Genomic DNA, 20,291 nt, shown 5'->3' on the forward strand with positions numbered 1-20,291 from the left:
TGCACCTCATTGTCTCTGTTCTGGTTGAGGGCAAGCTTGTTTATATGTATATGTCTGTGCTCAGTCTTGGGAGTGGAGTCTAAGCTTGTTAAGCTTGTTGCATAGAATTCAAACTGAGAGGTTCTCTCTTTCTCTGCATAAGAGACTGTTAGTCTGTTTTCTTAGCCTATGAGCTGGGTCTCACGATCCGTGAGACCCAGTTTGGGGTGGTGAGCAGGGAGGGAGCCCTGGGTGGCTGGATTGGCCGCCCACACAATTGCTGGCTCCATGACAGAGCCGGCGGGGGCTGGGGAGCTCGGGGGCCACGCAGGCCCCAGAAGCCCCAGTATGCCCTGTGCGAGCACACAGGACATACAGGGGAGACCCCCAGGGCTGGGAGGCAGCTTTTCGCCTCCCCTCTGGGGGTCTACTCATGAGTAGCCACAGCGCAGAGCCACACTACAGCTACTCACAATCAGACAGCCCGGGTTTGCAGAGCGAGGGGAGGGCTACTTGAGTGGGTTACCCACTCGTAAACCACCAGGCTCGCCTGCGAGCCCGGTGGTTTACACAATCAACAAAAATTGGGCTAGGGTCTCCTAAATATCAAACTCTTTTTTCTCAGTTAAAGTTGGCTTCTTGTTCAATTCCTTATAGAGGATAAGTAATTACTTTGCATTAGTGTGTTACCCACCTCCAATGCAACCACAGTGCATCATTTGCCTGCCACATGTAACTATCACTAATAATCATTGCATATACCCTGCCCTTTCCTAGGCTTTTAACATGGGAGTGACCAGACCCTCCATCAATCATTCACCTAATGCTACTCCTATACCATAAGCAAGAGCAGGTCAATTCAATTTATTGTAGCTGGGGATGATGGAAGTTCTAGTTCAGCAACATCTGGAGTACCACATGTTGGGAATCCTTGAGTTAGAGCTTGGAAGCAGATGTCCCTTCCATTTGCTGCTATAGCAAATGCATATAAACCATCAGGCCCAAGCAACCCAGTAATAAGGTCATCCCTCACAGGACTTCTATGCAGATCATTCAAAAGCACAGCTTTGCAATATAAAGCTGTTGCTGTAATCTAGATAACCTCTGCCTCCATGAGAAAGAGTTGATCCACTCAAAATATGGAGGCACCAGACTCTTAATTAGCCTTTATAACTAATTTTCCCCATTAAAACTATTTCTTCACCTGCTAAAAGTGCTGATTTGATAGCATTTTAATGATCTTGATGCTCTGCTAATCCGCAGGGGGATGAGGACAGAATTACTTGAAAAAGCTTTTCTCGAGCCACCTGTGTCAAGGTGATTCACCCGGACCATGACAGGAGTGAGGCAGTTGTTCATTCTCTGTGAACATGAACACTTAACCTTCGGCCTCTTTGATGAGATTACAAACAAGAGAATCCAGGAGTTGAAGTAATTTGCTATGTAAACATTTATTCACTCAGAAATAGACTTGTGCTACCAGCTCATTATAAAGGTACAGCTGTGAATTTATATGTCAGGACACCATAGTGCTTCCATTCTGAATACAATATGGACCTCTCACAATGTGCAAACATAAGGCTTGAAAGTCTTTTGACTTCCTGTTTGAAAGTCTGTATGTCAAGTCTGGAAAAGCAAATCTAATAATAAAAATATAAGCTTATAAACAATATAGTTCCACTGCCTTTTGATGACTAATCAAACCTGAAAACAAAGCAATCCTCTCACATCTGAAAACTGTTCTCTTTGTGGTTTTGTTTCTTTAATAAGGGCTTTCTCATACATTATATTACAAACACAAGTACACAACTGCAAGGTGCAGAAGAGGGCAATCTAGATTATCAGGGGCCTGGAACACCTTCCTTATGAGGCAAGGCTACACTATATCTGGGGCTTTTTAGTTTGGAAAAGAGGCGACTACAGGGAGACATTATAGAGGTTTATAAAATTATGCATGGAGTAGAGAGAGAGGACAGAGAGAAATGTTTTTCCCTCTCTCATAACACTAGAACCATGGGTCACCCCATGAAACTGAAGGCCAGGAAATTCTGGACCAACAAAAGGAAGTACTTTTTCTCACAGTGTGTAATTAATCTATGGAATTCTCTACCATGGGATGTAGTGATGGCCACTAGCTTGGATGGCTTTAAAAGGGGCTTAGACAAATTCCTGGAGGACAGGTCTACCAATGGCTACTAGTCTGGTGGCTACAGGCCACCTCCAGTCTCAGTTGCAAGGGAGCAACAGCAAGAGAGAGGGCATGCCCTTACCTCTTGCCTGTCAGCTTCTCACAGGTATCTGGTGGGCCACTGTGTGAAACGGGATGCTGGGCTAGATAGGTCTTGGGCCTGATCCAGCAGGGCTGTTCTTATGAATATATCAGCACATCAGAGTTCCATAAAAAATATTCCGACAAGTGTGCAGATTTTGAGAAATCCACATTACTATCAACCATACCATATTTCTGGGTCACCTTGCAGGATGAGTGTGAGATAGGGATGTGCATGGAACTATTGGGCACTCCATTCAAGGAGCGCTGAACCGGATCCGTCAACTGGTGTTCAAGCCGGTATGGAGGATGGGGGGTTAAGGGGCAGGGGAGGCACTGCCTACTTGCCACCCCCCACTCCGCTGCTTCCTCCCGCGGCCATCACTCTCGCAAAAAGTGGGTGTGCGGGGCTGCAGCATGCCTCTGTGCAGCCCCGGTCAGCGTCGCCACACAAATGGGAGACACGCTGCAGCCCTGCACGCCTGCTTTTTGCAAGAGTGACATGGGGGGAAGTGGCGTGACGGGGCTGGCAGGTAGGCAGCACCTCCCCTGCCCCTTAAAGAACTCCCACCCCCCTAAGTTTGGAGGTGCATCCTATTCTTTTGATCCTATATTAATTTCATTTCTCTCTCTCACCTTTGTATCTTTGTATTTTCAAAACCAATAAAATTTATTTTAAAAATTAAAAAAAAACCCCTCCCACCCCCACCCTCCCAGGAGTGCACATAACTGGTTCTGTGCACATCCCTAGTGTGGGAGGGCCATAGCAAGCATTACACTAGCTCTGATGTTACTTGGGGGATAGGTCCTAGAAGGTGGTACTTGGGGACCTGTCACCCACACTCTCAAATATCTAAATGAGAATATTGGGAAAGGTCATCTGGAAACTCAAGCTAGGTTGACATCAATATGAAGATTACACCTAATTCTAGTTCTCTTTTTCATAATTCCATAAAAGGAGTGGAAGTCCTGAAGAGGTGTCTAATATCAGTTATGGATTGGATGTGAACTAAAAAAACTAACGCAATCCAAACAAGACAGAGGTACTATTTGCCTGAATAGGGATGTGCACGAATGGTTCAGGCAGCTGGGAGCTGGGCAGGGAGTGGTTATCTTAAAAAATCAGATAAGGAACTCTTTACCTGTTCATCCCCGTCCTGCTGCTGTTCCGATGGCAGTGCCCACTCTCCAAAACCACATGTATGTTCCCTGTTCCTGGCAGCCTCTGTGTGGTGTTGGCATGCACATGGCCCACTTGCATGCATGCAAGGAACTGTGCTGCAGCCGTGTGCTGTGTTTTGGAGAGCGGGTGCAGAGCAGAGGCTGAAGAGAACAGTGCTGCAGCTGTGCACGGCCTTTTGGATAGCGGGTGCCACCGCCAGAACAGTGGTGGGGCGGGAACGAGCAGGTAAGGAGCTCTTTACCTGCTTTTAAAGGGAACCTTTCCCAGCCCCACCAAACCGGTTTGAATGCCAGCGTCCAAGCTGATTTGGCACTTCCCAGAGGAGGTGCCAAACCAGCTTGTGCACATCCCTATGCGTGAAGGATAGCTGAACCTGAAATGGGATCAACTTGTCCTAGATAAGTTTTAATTCCACATGAAGGACTAAGCTTACAGTTTGGGTGTCTCCCGGACCTGGCTTTGATCCTGGATATCCAGATGATGGCTGTGATCAGAAGTGCATCTGGAGACAGGTGCTCCCTTTCCTAGGAAGGCATGGGTAACTGGCCATAATTATCCATGTATTGGTCACATCCAGACCTGACTACTGCAGCACATTATCAGGTTGAACAACTGGGAGGGAGGAATGACAGAACTTGTGGTTCCCCCCCCCCACTTGCCTTTTTAACTAAAGGGGCATTCCTGTGCCCTTTAAATTTGCTTTTACTGTTGCTTATTATTGAATTTTATTGTTTTGTTTTAATTTTTTTATTTCTCAGTGCATGCTCTTATGGCCCCATCATGGGAACACAATATTAAAATGTGAGAGAAAGGAAGCATAAGGATTGTTGTGATTTTTGTTGGAGTTGTGATTGTTGGTTGTTGTTATTTAACTGATGCACACAGTTAATTGCACACATCCTTCTGGCAAGAAGTTTACATACACTAGGGGTATCTTGTAAATACTGCTGGCTTGCCAACACCAGTTTATCTGTTGACAATATTGCAAACAGAGCTATCTCAACTGATAAATCCCAGGGGTCCAAAAAAAAATTAGTCTAAAGCCATGAACAGTATAATCTGTAAAACCTCACCCAAATCTCTTTGCCTAAGGTGTATGGAAAGAGAAGAGATTTTCCCCACACAGAAAATGTGGGATGTGAGGTACTTTACCCAGTTTTAATGTAAATAGAAAATAAATTGAAAATATAATATAACAGAACACAAATAAGATAAGTATAAGCAAAAAAACCCCCGTAAAATATATAAGCAGAAACTGAGATTTCAAATTTTATCAAGAATACAAAGAGAAGCCTGGCAATAGGAAACCAAGACAATGATTCAGTACCACAATATGAAGGAGTAAAAAATATGATGATTCTGTTCATGGAGAACTAGAAGCAAGCAACAAGTGAAGGCAGCTTGATGAGTGAAGGAGAAGAGCAGGAATAAAGACCAGGAGGCCAGTCTGGCTTACAATCTATGGAGGCCACAGCAGGAATGCAAGGCAACAAAGGAGGCTTTATTTTAGTCTGAGTTTGCATCAGGGCTCCATTGTGCCAGGACTCACTAGGGGTCTGCATGGAACCCACAAAATAAAAGCAAATCAACCACTGAGTAATTAAAGTCCACTACAGAAGGCAGTGGGAAAAGAGCTTTCAGGTCACAAGGTCATGTCTCCAGACAGTATTGAGCCTTGACATAGTGGAAGCCAGATCTGGGCAGCCATCTCTTAATAAGAGCTTCGACTCTGGGAATGTGTTCAATCTTATCTAGCAGTGCAATCCTATGTATGATTACTCACAAGTAAGTCCCACTGTGTCCAATGGCCTAACTGCCTAGTAGACCTAGAAAAGAATATTTGCCAGTGCATTCAATAGAACAGATAGAATAATGATATGAAATATTCTCTTCAGTTATAATCAATGCATTGGTGAATATTCTTTTCCAAGTCTATTCTAGGGGTGTGCATGAATGTTTAGTTCCAAACTGATTCACCTCGAACCGGGGACAGTTTGGAGGTTCAGTCACGGACCTTACCGGGAGCGCTTTGGTCCGTGATTGAACCAAACCAGGCCCGTTTCAGGAGAATCAGTTTGGAATGGTAAGGATCGGCCAGGTGGGTGTGGCAAGAGAGGTAAAAAGCTTCTTACCAAGGCAATGTGGCTACCAGCGCCACCACTCTCTGTAGCTTGCCCTCTCTGGCATAGCCGCAAGCATGCTGGCTTGGCAGCAGCTCAGTTCTGGCCTCTGTTCAGGCTGTTTTTCAGGAGGCTGGCAGGGGGGTTGGAAGAGCCTGCGTCTCTGATATTTCTGCTGCCTCCAGCATCCCTATTGCCCGCATAGAAGGTATCAAGTACCCTTTCTTCCCCCCCCCCCAAGTATAAGGAATGCCCGTTTACTTGTAAAGGGGAATCATCGCCAGATTCCCCTTTATAAATATATTCCCTGAACTGGCATGCAAACTGATTCGGCAGCCAGGCTAGACCCTGTTTGGCTGGACCCGGACCGGGCTGGTTCCAATCTGCTTTGGATTCTAACTGAACCAATCAAACTGGTTCTGTGCACACTCCTAGTCTACTCCCTAGTAAGTGTGTTTAGGATTGCAGCTACAATCCTAAGGGACGAGCCTGAGTGAGCAAAGTGGGACTTCATTATGAGTAAACATGCACAGGAATAAATTGTTCATCAAATATGACTGAACATGCTTCCAGAGTTGAACCTCTTTCTCAAAGATGAATGCCAGCATATAGCACATAACACAACACTGCACACAACTATTTTTTTTCTTTTGGCCACTAAATGACAACGATGGCTCCTAACATGCAGCTTGAGTTTGCAAAACTGGATTGTCCTTTAGATTGCTTTGTTCTTTAGAAATTGGGCTGCCAATGACCAGCTCCCATTCAGTTGGGAGAATGCTTAAATTTATTTATTTATTTATTTATTTATTTATTAGAAGCATTTAATATACCGCCCACTCCAAAGACTTTGGGCAGTGTACAATAACATGTAAATAAGGTTAACATTAAAAATTATAATCAAAAATTACATTAAAATTGCAAACTAAAATAGATAATGGAAAGGAAATAGAGTAAACTACAGGGCAAATGCCTGGCAGAAAAGAAAGGTCTTCAGTAAGGATTTAAAGACCGGTAAAGAGGGGGCTAGATGAATCTGAACGGGAAGAGAATTCCAGAGAAGTGGGGCAGTGATCGAAAAAGCCCTTTTGCGGGTCCTAGAACTCCAAACCTAACAAGAATCAGGGACTGACGAAAGGGCCATCTGAAATGATCTAACAGGATGGGATGTAACTGGATGGGAGAGGCGATTCTGTAGGTAGACAGGTGAAGGTAAGAACCAGGACTTTGAACTGAATTTGGAAGCAAATGGGTAACCAGTGCAGTGACTGCAGGAGAGGTGTTACCCTATCATATCTTTTGGCACCCATAAGTAGGCGAGCCGCTGCATTCTGGAGCCACTGAAGCTTCCTGATCATCAACCAAGGTAACCCTAGGTAAAGCACGTTACAGTAATCTAAACGGGAGATGACAAGGGCATGAGTCACTGTCGTTAGTGCCTGCCAATCAAGATGAGGGTGTAATTGGTGAACCAGATGAAGCTGGGCAAATGCACTTCTAGCTGCAGCCTCCACCAGCTGTTCAAGCAGGAGGCGCAAGTCCAAAAGAACCCCCAAGTCATGGACAAGCTCCTTTGGGGGCAAACCCATCCAAAAAAGGGTTTGGATCCAATTGTTGGCCGGTATGAGGGCTGAATAAGAGCAGTCTTAGTGGGGTTTAGTCTGAGCTTATTTTGAGTCATCCAGATCTTAACAGCTTCCAGACATTGAACAATCACAGAAACAGCATCCCCAGTATGGTCTGGGATGGCAATGTACAGCTGAGTATCATCAGCATATTGATGGAATCTCATCCTAAACTGGCAAATGACCTGACCCAGCAGCTTCATATAGATGTTAAAAAGGATAAGGGCAAGAACTGAACGCTGGGGAACTCCATAAAGAAGTGGTCATGGGTCAGAACACCTGTTCTCAATGCATATTGGTTGGACACGCCCGCTAAGGTACAAACAGAACCACTGTAAAACAGTGCCCCCAATACCCGATCCACACAGGCGGTCGAGAAGGATAGCATGAACAATAGTGTCAAAAGCCACTGAGTCATCTAAAATGACCAAGAGAGTGACACTATCCTCGTCAAGGTCCCGAAGAAGGTCATCTACCCGAACGACCAGTGCTGTTTCTGTGCCGAGGCCTGAAACCCGACTGATAAGAATTAAGGTAATTGGTTTTGTCCAAAACCCTCTCAAGCTAGGCACATACAATCCACTTCAACACCTTCGCTAAAAAAGGGAGGTTGGAGATAGGCCTATAGTTGTCATAGACCTCGGGGTCCAGAGAGGGTTTCTTCAAGTGAGGGCAAACTACCACCTCTTTAAGGGCTGCTGGCACAAAATCCTCACGTAACGAGGAGTTAACCAACTCCCATAGCCAAGAATTTACCAAGGCTCTTCTCATGATCCGAGGTTTGTGGGAAGAGCGGACTTAGCAGACAAGCAGACAGTCTGCTCTGTGTGGCAGATGAGCAGACAGTCTACTCTGGGTGGCCGCAGCGGCTGCCCACACAACTGCCGGCTCCATCATGGAGCCAGCCAGGGCTGGGGAGTTTGGGGGCTATGCAGCCCCCAGAAGATCCAGCATGCCCTGCGCAAATGCGCAGGGCATGCTGGAGAGTCCTCCTGGTTGGGGATCTCCTTGCGAGTAGCTCTGCAAACCCAGTGCACACATGAGTAATGCAGCTGGGATCTCAGTTAGAATCTGGGCTCCGGGTCCTCCAACAATCAAAGGAACCATCCTAGAATGTATTGCACTCTCAGTATAGAGGCAGTCCTCACTGCACCATCATCTCTCCTCCCTTTGGCCCCTCTAGCCACAGCACTCTCTGACAACCTGCTGAGTCTGCTGGGGACGGTTTAAAAAGGCAATTTAACCATAAAATAAAAGACCAAGGTAGGAGAGCTTCTATTTTCATCCTGTGTGTGCACTGTGTGTGCACTGTGTGCACTGGGTTTGCAGAGCCAAACGGAGGCTCTGATCATCTGTGAGGATCAGGGTAGGAATTGTTCACCACCCCCAAACCACCCTCAGATGCTCATATGAAAGGCCTTACTATCTATCCCTGGCATATGGAGAAGGCAGGGTGAATTATTTCCTCACATAGAGGACTGAGTGAGTGAACTGATAAGGCCAGTCGTAGGAACATCAAGGAAGGGAAATTGATTGCCCTGGTTTCTTCCCTCTCTTCTATGTACCCATTTCTTTGATTGCTGCTAAGTTTATAGTTCTTGTGAATCATTTTTGTGCACATACCTAGTGATTAAGGTATCCTTTAGAAACTTTTCAATCTGTGAGGGTTCCCCTTATCTATCAGCAGCTTCAGCTTAAATGACCCAGTCCCATGGATAGAAACTGATTGGTCTTCCACACTTAGGAACTGGTCTTCAACACAGAATCAGTAGCTTCCTCCTGGCATAGTACTGATTTTGTGGGAAAGACCCATAAAATCAATCATAGCCACATGACAGGGTCAATTCAGGGTCAGCCCTATCCACATGACATGGTGAGGCTATTCCCACGATCAGGCGAAATCGGGCTAGGGGAGCCTAGCCCGATTTTGCCTGATTATGGGAACCACCGGGCTAGCAGGTGAGCCCGATGGCCTCCAGGCAGTTAACCCGCCAAACTACCCCTCTCTTTAAACCGGGTTTGCAGAGCGAGCACTCAGCAAACCTGGTTTTTCTGCTCACGAGTTGCCGTGGCACGGCTCCATGCCGTGGCTACTCGCAAGGAGACCCCCGACCAGGAGGCCTCTCCAGCATGCCCTGCGCATTTGCGCAGGGCATGCTGGATCTTCTGGAGGCTGCATGGCCCCCAAACTCCCCAGCCCTGGCTGGCTCCATGATGGAGCTGGCAGTTGTGTGGGCAGCCTCCAGGCAGGCATTTAGGGAGGTTATGCCTTCTCCTGATGATGTTGACATGGAGAAAAAGATTTTGGTGTCCTCAGCATACTGATAACACTGTGCACCAAATCTCCTGATGATCTCTCCCAGTGGTTTAATGTAGATGTTAAACAACATCGGAGACAATATGGAGCCCTGAGGGACACCATACCGAAGTTCAGTTGTTAAAGAACAACAGTTCCTGAGGGACACCATCTGGAATCTGCCTGAGAGGTAAGAGTGGAACCACTGCAAAGCAGTGTTTTGAACTTGGCCTAGTTCGGTTTGAACTCGGACTGGCTAAGGCCAGTCCAAATAGAACCCAGACCCTTTGAGCCAGCTTGCACACCCCTAATTATAAGTCTAAAAACTATATTGCAATTTCATTAAGCTAATGTCTTGAAACTTGGAATGCATTATCTTCTAGATCTAAGTCTGTAGGTCTAAAAATGTGCCTAATTTGAAAATGAACTGATGAAAATTGTCACAGGTACAGCAATTTAAAATGTGATAAAAACTCACACATTGCCCCTTATTCTGTATAAATTGTATTCAGGTGTATCATATATTTCTTTCAGATTTGGTAAAAATGAAATCTCCAACCCAGTGAATGACCAGCCCACATCGTCCAAGTTAAAGCAGGGGATGGATGAGAACTGGAGACATCTGGGGGTAAGGTGGGAAGAGAGTGGTAGAGAGGCCGCTCCAGCCTGTTTTAATGCCTGCATGCCCTGCCCTCCATACTCACAGCCTCAGAGGCTCTGGCCATGACTGTGAGTTACCTGAGACAAGATAAAGATTACAGATTTAAATTTAAAGATGGCGTACCATTTACATGTATCCTAATGTGCAATTTAAAAAAAAACAAAATAAAACTTCCTCCACAGAATCTAGTGAAAGCTAGATTTTAGGACTTATAATTTTGATTCAATTTCAGATTCAAAGCAAAGAAGGTTAGGTATACTTAAGAGTAAGATTCTATGCATAGGATTTTGGGAGTTAAGGACATTATCTTACCTCTGAATAAACGTACATAGGCTCAGACTGCAATTCTCCTCAAAGCAATGGGATTTTAGTGTACATTAACGACTTAAATTTCACTAATCTAAGTGGGACTTAGGCCTTCTTAACTTTTCTAGATTGCACCCATAGATTCAGTAACTAATGAGATCCCATGGGATATCAAATGAACATGCTTACCCAAAACCTAACTGTGAGAAATTATGATGAGCAATTTTCCCTATTCTGTTCCGTTTTTGTTCTGTGGATTTGTCTGCCCTCCATCTTTCCTTTGATTTGAAAGAAAGAAAGAAAGAAAGAAAGAAAGAAAGAAAGAAAGAAAGAAAGAAAGAAAGAAAGAAAGAACCATTCTATTAAGATTCCTCCACTTGTTCTGTTTCATCCTTTGCAGAAATGCTTTACAGTATGTGTATTGGTAAAGCAGAGAAGGAAAAATAGAAATGTAGATAATGGAAGGAACTGAAAGCTTCAGTAAACACAGTCTGCATCCAGGCCAGAAATTTAAAAAAACCCAGATAAATAGCAGTTTACTAATCCTTTGTTGTAACTCTGTAAAAAACCAAAAACCAAAAACACCAAAAAACCAAGTAATTTGGAACCCCAAAATCCAAGGAGCAATTCATATGTGGAAAAATAAATTGTAAGACTCCCTGTGAGAGCCAGTTCGCGTGAAACTGTTTCATGGCTTCATAGTTTGCTTTGGCTGATAATTCTTTTGCTCTGCTTACTAGCTAATTAACAAAATCCTTGTCATGGATATAATTTTTAACAAAATAGGAGGTAGATACTTTGTTTCTTTTTAATATTTCATGAATGCTGTAGATGTTTAATTAAAAACTGTGTCATATAAATAAACTATGAATCAATGTGACTATGTAAGATAAATGCCACACAAGTGGTTCATGCTACTAAATCCTTAATCCAATATTAATGCAGTATTAAATATTACTCCACTGGTAACCCCAAAGGCATTTAACTATACCATTCCAAGAAGCTTGAAGTAGATTTAATTTGCCGTAGTATACAAGGCCCATGCACCACATATAATCCCACTTAAACCTTATTTTGTGATGATTTATACACTTTGTGCTGTGCCTTTGTACTCTGTGTTACAATCTGGAGAATATACAATGTGCAAAAATAACTTGCATGAGCAACAGAACTACTATAATACCATACATTGCCATACATAATCACCTTTGTTACCATCATAAATCAGGGACAGAATGCATCTTCAATTATCTATACAAAAACACCTAGCGGCACTACAGAGATTAAATTAATCTTGGTTATTCCACTAAAGGTCCACTGACTTTAAATTCCAAGCATTCGCCACAACAAAGCATCTGATCCACTTGGTATAGGAAGCTATACATTCGTTTGCCCAAATTATTAGTTATCTTGTAACAATTGATAATTATTAGTTATCTTGTAACAAGTGATTAGTAACAATCACTTTAGCGCTTTGTTTATGGAAGAATCAGGTTCTTTTTATACATAACTTCAAGTCACATAGTTGTTTCTAGCTCCAAAACAGCTCCTACCTCTTGTACATGTTAAAAATCTTCTACCATGAAGGTTCACCTGGTTAGTTACACAACTGCACAAGTGATTCCTGGTCCCTTGGGTGATTCATTGCTTGGGTGGTTGCTAATCACAACATGAGAGATATCTTCATGACTTCATATATATTGGGACTGCCATGGAACAACCACAGAAACAGAGAAAACCATGCGACTCTGATGCACATATAAAGGAGTGTTCCAAGAAGAGATTCAACAACCCTCAGCAAGATACGTGGAGCATATCTCACCGTACTTTTTTTCAAGAAAAAGTTATCATGTGATCAAGTATATTTGCTATCTGTGGTATGTAGATGTAGAAGGAATTCACAGTTTCATCAAGAAATACAACATGTGAATGATCAAAGGTTGTTGTCATCAACATCCAGCATAAGATTTTAAGAGCAGTCCATTTTGGCAGGATTTGATCCCACTGATAACAATCCTGAGGGGACAATCTCTAAGCAGATTTGGTAAGAAGAATATGAAGAAGATGCAGAAAGAGCTCTGGCTGCATGTATTTGAATGACATAGACAACGGTGAGATACAGAAGAATATACTGTTACAGAAACCACTCCCTCCAATCCTGTATTGCAGGGTGACTTTGTCCCACCTTAGGTCTGAAAGGCACAAGGTGGGCCTTTAGCTAAGATGAGACACCAGGGGGAGAAACCTAGCAGCTGTTGAACTTCCTTCCTGCCCAGCATCCAATCTGGGTAGTGAGTGGTGTCTCTCCCACTCACCAGGGGGAATATGGGCTTCACTGGTCATTCTATGGAAGGCCGAGTAGGAATTCTTACTTCCAGAATTATTGGCTGCAGTTGGGGAATGTTTGCTTTCGTCTACCTCATACTATTTGTTATATATTATGCTTTCTTTGGCTTGCAACAGGCAGATGCAATGTAGATAAGGGAAGGTGTAAAGAAGCTGGTGAGTGAGCATCCTAAGGCACAAATTAGTGAGGGAGGAGCATTCAACCAATCCCTTGAGGGTTGTTAGCTCAGGGGCCATTGATTGGCTCTTTTCCTTAAGACCAGCAGCATTGCTAGGGATGTGCACAAATAGCTCGTGCAGGCACAGTGAGGGCAGTGAGCAGTTCCCTTAAAAAGCAGATAAGCAGGTCCTTACCTGCTCTGCTGCCACCCAGCTGTTTTCCTGGGTGTGGTGCTCACTATACCAAAGGCCTACATGGCTGCAGCGCTGTTCCCTACAGTCTGCACGCGGTGTTGACATGCACATTGCCACTGCATCACACAGCCTTTGGTAGAGTGAACACCACACCCGAAAATGTGGTGGGGCAGCAGTGGAGCGCATAAGGACCTGTCTACCTGCTTTTTAAGGGAACTGCTCCCTCCCCCCCTCCCCACTGAACTGGTTCAGCTGTGGGCGCCTGAGCAGTTTGCCGCTCCCCAAAGGAGGTACCAAACCAGTTTGTGCACATCCCTAAGCAGTGCCAAATTCAAAGACTTAACAACTTGTGAGGGTAAGGCTATTGGGAGATACCTTGACCCCTTTAGAGGATCAGCTGGGAGAAACAGGGCTCAGATATATGATGATCCATTGCTCTGAGCCAAAGTGTGATTGCCAGACAGGTGTGTTGGAGATATAGCTCCAGGAGCATTGACTCTTTACACCTTGAAGTTCTTCTCAAGATCCATGAGAAGAGCTTCTGGGGAGAGAAGGCTTAGCCCACTCTCGCCGCAGACAAGCAGCCGCTCGGAGCTGGGCAGCCAGATCAGCCACCCACACAGCTGCCGCCTCCATCACGGAGCCAGTGCGGGCTGGAGGCATCGGGGGCCACGCGGCCCCTGGGAGTAGGATGCCCAGCGCACAAGCGTGTGGAGAGACCCCTGAGCCCGGGAGTCTCCTTGTGTGTTGCCGCGGCACAGAGCCGCGCCATGGCAGTACACACACAACCAAACGGGGTCAGCGGAGCGCTAGCTCCACTAACCTTGTTTAAGGGGAGGGGTATTTTAGGTGATTTGCTGCCAGGAGCCGTGTGGCTCCCATGGCAGCAGACGACCAGGAGAAATCAGGCTAGGCTCCCTTAGCCTAATTTCTCCTGGTCGTGTGAATAGCTTCCGTGTATCTTATTGGCCACTTGGGGTACTGGGAATAGTGATCGTAAGCAACAGTCTTCCTCTTTGTTTCCCTCTCAGGTCTCCCCCTCCTCTTCCTACCTGCTTGTTTCATTTTACCTTTCCTCCTTCCTTTTTCTGCTCTCACACTATGAAGACATACAAGTCAAGGACACAGACTTTCTATCCAAGTATGTAACTTCCTTAATAAACCTTTATAAGTATTTGGACCTCAAGATACTCTCATTGAGCTTGGTTCTTCTCTCACACACTTGCTCTGTTATAACTGGGATCACTGAAATCCCTTCCCTACAAGGTGTTTTAGGTTATGCTGGTGCATCCTAGCTCTCAGACTGAAGTTAATGCCTGCACTGTTATGGGGGTGGAGTTACTATATCCACTGCAGTTTAATTGTTTGTTTGTTTGTTTGTTCCATAAAGTTGTGGCCCTTTGGCCCAAGGGGGTCAAAATATTTATAATATATGGCACTTCCAATCTCTGGTTGCAGGAGACATTAAATAGGACTTTAAAAAACAACAACCATGGAAATGCTATAAAACGTTGCAGTCTTCACACCACTTATGCCAAAGAAGTATCTTTCTTGCCTTCAATAAAGACACTGCTTGTGAGAATGTGGTTTGGGAATTATAAAACTTAATGCTAAAATAAAAAAGTAGGGGGGGGAAAGAAGTTGAAAGATGAAGTTCAGCACTCTTCAGGGGGTAAGATGAAGGAGGGAGATACTTTCCAACGCTGCCCCCTGCTGAACTCTACAAACTCACTGAAAAATCTCAGCAATTTAAGAATAATATATATTTAGTACAAAGGCAACTGCAAACACTGGTGCTTCCATCAATTTTTCCTATCCCTAGGAGAGTCAGCTAGAGAAAGAATTCGCAACATTTTAGATTTTCTTTGTAACAAATATATAGATTTCTTAAAGTTGTGGATTATTTGTTCTTAAAAGTATTGGATTATCTGATTTATCCCCTCCTTCCACAGTGCAGCTGGAAGCAGCTTAAGTCTTTACTTCTTGCTTTTCTTATATTTTTCAAGAACACTGTTCTCTGACTTTCCTTCAGAGGTTACTCTCCTTTTTCCTGCAGTGACATGGCATTAAAGAACCATGGAAAAGGGCCAGCTATCAACTCAGCAATAATATTTATGCTTACATTTTAGCAAAATCATAATGCAGTAAAAGTGATTTACTTGTCTTCTCTCTGCCCCAGACTCATGTTTCAAACCACTCTCCTTTGTTTTGCTACAGGGACAAATAATGTCAAGTCTGTACTCGCAACTGTAGGTTGTTTTTTTCTGTTTACACAGGCATGTACACACACATGTATACACACTAAGCAGTTAGCACATTCACAAGGAAATGGTGACAAAATGAAATTTACCCCAGGATAATGCCATAAACTCTTTATGGTTGGTCATTTGTGAAAAGAGAAAAAATGAACGGAACTCATGGACTTACAAAAAACATCAAGGGACAATTAGCCTGAGACAAGCTTGTTCACATGTGCAAATCATTTCAGGCCAATTATGGTTAGGGTAGGTCTATTTCTAAAACTGCATCAAATGAAGGAGATCATTGGCTATAAAAACTTATGCCACAATAGTCAGTTATGCTCTGTGGATGCAAGCCACAAGCCAATTAAACTAGTGAAGTATGGGTGACTTTGATAGGATTAGCAGCCTAAATGTGCTATGGACTGAAGTCTAAGTCATTCAATCACCTTTTCTTTACTAATAAAACTATGGATATTTTAATAATTTTTCATCCTCCCCTCATACCTGCCTTTCTACCCAAAGGCATGGAGAACTCTAAAAGAAATAAGGAACAGATATAAGGAACTCTAGATTGCAGGGTGAAAATGGTTGTAAGAAGGCCACTTTCTCCAAGTCACTTGCTTCTGTCACCTCTGCTTTCTTGAAGCTAGCCTCATCACAGAAAGACAAGATCATTGTGGGAGGAGAGAACTAGAGGGGAAAGCAGGAGAGGAGAATTGGAGACCACTCACTTTTCATGTGAGTAGTTCCTAGGCAACTATCAATACTACTTATAGTGCCTCTCACCATGTGGAACTATAAAGGAACAGTCAAGGACTAGAATACCTCTCATATAGTCCCTGTGCACTATAGACAGAGGACAGAGTCTATAATCTCTGTCCTCCTTGCATGACTAGGCTTTATTCTGGTTTGAAATCAACCTAAAATTATAGTAAAGACAGCAGAAAAATAAGAGCAGTGTCATCCATCTCTCCTTAAAGCCTAAAGGGTGAACAAGAGGATGTAAGTGGAGGGTTCTCGGAATGGAAGCCAGTCTACTACCAGGGACATCAAGGAAGCACTAAGAAATAACAATGTGCAGATCCCTGGCTCCTCCACTCACCTTGGACGTTATTTGAGCTTTTTAAAGGATTCCCTTGTAATGTTTGGAAAATTTTCTCCCATCGTGTGAATAGCCTCAATGTTTATTTGCCTCAGAAAGTGTTTTTATAGATACAGTGCATCCCTTATTCTTTAAGGGTCTGTCTAGAGACTCTAACTGCTGCATATCATAGGTTATCTCAAGGGTGCCCAACTTTGACCTTCCAGCTTTGTTGCATTACAACTCCCATAATCCCCTGCCACAATGACCTTCAACATCCCAGGGCGATCTAAATACCTTTAAAAAGGAATTTTTAAAAAGCTTGGTTTTACATACAGGAAAGGTCACAGATCATTCAGTAGTTTGGTGTGATACAGCGATAAATAATAAGATATAAAATATGAAAAAAGGAAAAATAATTGATTTGTAACCATTACTTACCCACAGGAGACATTTCAGGTACTCCAGCTGTGTAAGGACCATCCAGAAATTTGGGTTCATTGTCATTGATGTCCTGAATCTTAATGACAAATTCCGACTCAGGCTCCACAGGTTTATTTGTCAGCCTATCCAGCGCTTGTGCACGGAGGGTGTAGTAGGCCTGCTCCTCGCGATCAAGTCTCTTTGTAGCATGAATATCTCCCGTGTTCTCATCAATAATGAAAATGGAACTTGCCCCTTCTCCTGACAAGATGTATTTGATGGAGCCATCTCCTTTATCAACATCAGAGTGAAGCTGGTGAAAAATTGATGAGAAATGAGATTAACTTGCAGGAAAGTTGGTGAGATGAATATATGTTTTTAAAAAACCACGTCATGCAGCAGAACGTGAAATTTTATTGTTCTTGGAAAGATAAGCCTAACGTTGATTGTGCATTGCATGTGAGAAATGATGGGCAGTTGCCATCTAGCTCTTGGGAGCCAGGCAATCCCATCTGATTCCCATAAGTAATCTTATTTTCAAATGCATTTTATGTCAAATGAAAGCAAGAATTCTCTTGCAGTCACTTTCTTTGAGAACACTATCTGGTCTTATAAGACTGATCATCTAAAAATATTTACTCCAGAGTAACCCCTCAGTAAATTGAAACAACTGGGTTCAGCATTTCTAGAGTGATGATATGCTGGTTGAAGATTATTATTTATGTCTTCAAAATAATAAAAGCATATTAAGACAATAATATGCATATTCATAAACACATACGGAATAGTCATTTATTGGTATCAGCTATATAACTCTAAATACATATGTTTGCTGGTATCAGATATATAAACTCGAAATGGATTTTCCTAATCTTTTAATGCATACTTAAAAAAATTATAGTAGATTGGTCATTCAAGGAATTTTTTGCACACTAAATTATCTACATGGTGCTTGTTTCACTTGCCTGAGTTAAACCATATGCAAAAAAAGCAAATTCCTTCTCATGGAGATCATGCATATGTTCAAAACATTCCATCCAGAACTCAACAATAGCTAAAAAGCAGGGTGCAGGGAGTTTTTTTACTCAAATAATTTTTTGTCAGCACAAATGTGAAATAATTTGTATTACTGAATTCTGCAAAGATAGTACACACAGGGGCATAACTACTATTAGGCAAGGGGAGGCGGCTGCCTACCCCTTCTACCACTCCCTTAATTCCTGTACCACTTACAAGGAATGGGCAGGAATATAGGGCTGGTGTTTCTTTTATATCACTCCACGTTGAAGGAACAGCTTCTTCCATTCTTCTGTATTAAAATGCCTCCTAGAAGAAGTTTTCTTCTTCTTCCTAGTCCTGATAAAGATGTGGATGCTCGTGGGACTCACAGTATTTTCTGGGCTTGTGGTCATTATACGGCCCAAAAGAACACTGCAATTCCCAGGAACTCTCACACCTTTTCTGAGACTCCAGGGAAGAAAAAATAAAAATGTCTTCCTGGAATCACTGTAAAATGGAAGCCGCAAAAGACACTGCTCCTACGCTGGGGATGTACACAAAACTGGTTTGCCAGGTTTGGTTCAAGCCAGCGTGGAGTAGTGGTTAAGAGTGCTGGACTAGGACTGGGGAGACCTGAATTCAAATCCCCATTCAGCCATGATATTTTCTGGGTGTCTCTTGGCCAGTCACTTCTCTCTAGCCTAACCTACTTCAGAGGGTCGTTGTGAGGAGAAACTTAACTATGTACACTACTCTAGGATCCTTGGAGGAAGGGCGGGATGTAAATTAAACAAAAAACAAAAAACTGGGCTCAAACTGAACCAGGCATGTTCAGTTTTGGCACCCCAAATGAGAGGCTCAGCTCAGCTTGAATTCAAGACGGTTTGGGCCCTGTTGCGGGGGTGCCAAGGACATGTTTTTGGTGGCCTTACCACTGGCCTCCCCCCAGTTTCCCATAGGCCAATCTGGCCCATTTTGAGGCCGTTCTGGCCTTCTCCAAGCTTGTGGTGGCCATTTTGGAGCCACTATGAGCACAGAGAGGACCAGAACAGCCTGTGGGAGATGGGGGGGGCAGCAGTGGGAGGCCAGAGACACCTCCCATGGCCTCAGAGGCGGTATGTCCGCCCCATACCACTCTAGGGGGTTTGGCTCAATGGCAAACCAGCTCAAGGTCTGATCTTGTGGTAGCAAGCATGACTTGTCCCCTTAGCTAAGCAGGGTCCACTCTGGGTGCATATGAATGGGAGACTGGATGTGTGAGCACTGAAACATATTCCCTTTAGTGGATGGAGCCGATCTGGGAAGAGCAGAAGGTTCCAAGTTCCCTCCCTGGCTTCTCCAAGATAGGGCTGAGAGAGATTCCTGCCTGCAACCTTGGAGAAGCCATTGCCAGTATGTGTAGACAATACTGAGCTAGATAGACCTATGGTCTGACTCAGTATATGGCAGCTTCCTATGTTCCTATGTATGAAATAAAGAAAAGCCACCCTTGTGCTCCTTCCCATTCATTCATTCATTTATATACTGCCCAAAACCTGGGTCTCTGGGTGGTGTACAACAAAAACAGTACAAATTAAACAAACTAAAAAATGATTAAAACACTAACCCAACATTAAAAATGATTACAACTATGAAACTAATTAAAACCCTGGGTGGACAAATGTGTCTTCGGTGCCTTTTAAAAAGTTGCCAGAGATGGGGAGGGAGGCTCTTATTTTAACAGGGAGCACATTCCAAAGCCCAGAGGCAGCAATGGAGAAGGCCATTCCCCAAGCAGCCAACAGATTAGCTACTATGGCAACCACAGATGAAGCTCTGCAAATGATCTCAAGAGGTGATGGGGCTCATAGCAAAGAAGACGTTCTCTTAAATACCCAGGGCCTAAGCTGTTTAGGGTTTTAGAGGTAATAATAACCAGGACTTTGTATTTTGCTTGGAAACTTACTGGCAGCCAGTGTAGTTCTTTTAAAATGGGTGTCATATGATCTCTTCGGGCAACCCAGGAGGATCAACCTGGTTGCTGCATTCTGTACTAACTGGAATTTCTGAACTAAATACAAAAGCAGCCCAACGTAGAGCACATTGCAGTAGTCAAGTCTGGATGTTACCAGCATATGCATGACTGTTTTAAGGCCGTTTATCTCCAGAAATAAACGTAGCTGGCAGATCAGCGGAAACTGATAAAAAGCACTCCTGGCCACTGCCTCAACCTGATAAATCAGGGTGAGGTTTGGGTCCAGAAGTACTCCCAGACTACGTAGCTGCTCTTTCTGGGGGAGTGCAATCCCATCCAGAACTGGAGATCTAAACTACTTCCTATGTCTTGACCTCCCACAGTGAGTAGCTTCATCTTGCTTGGATTCAGCCTTAGTTTGTTCTCCCTCATCCAGTCCATTACCGCTTCCA

General features: G+C 43.8%; 1 protein-coding gene across 2 annotated transcripts in view; it reads right to left on the bottom strand.

Moving 5' to 3' along the window:
• Positions 1-20,291, bottom strand: part of LOC128324589 (cadherin-7) — a 190,005-nt gene that overhangs the window by 84,586 nt on the left and 85,128 nt on the right. For both annotated transcript variants that reach the window (XM_053249330.1, XM_053249331.1), the window contains exon 3: positions 16,905-17,199. In XM_053249330.1, the coding sequence (XP_053105305.1) occupies positions 16,905-17,199 (295 nt within the window). The remainder of the gene's footprint in view (positions 1-16,904; positions 17,200-20,291) is intronic.

Source organism: Hemicordylus capensis, chromosome 4 (genome assembly GCF_027244095.1).
Source record: "Hemicordylus capensis ecotype Gifberg chromosome 4, rHemCap1.1.pri, whole genome shotgun sequence".
Lineage (NCBI taxonomy): Eukaryota > Metazoa > Chordata > Lepidosauria > Squamata > Cordylidae > Hemicordylus > Hemicordylus capensis.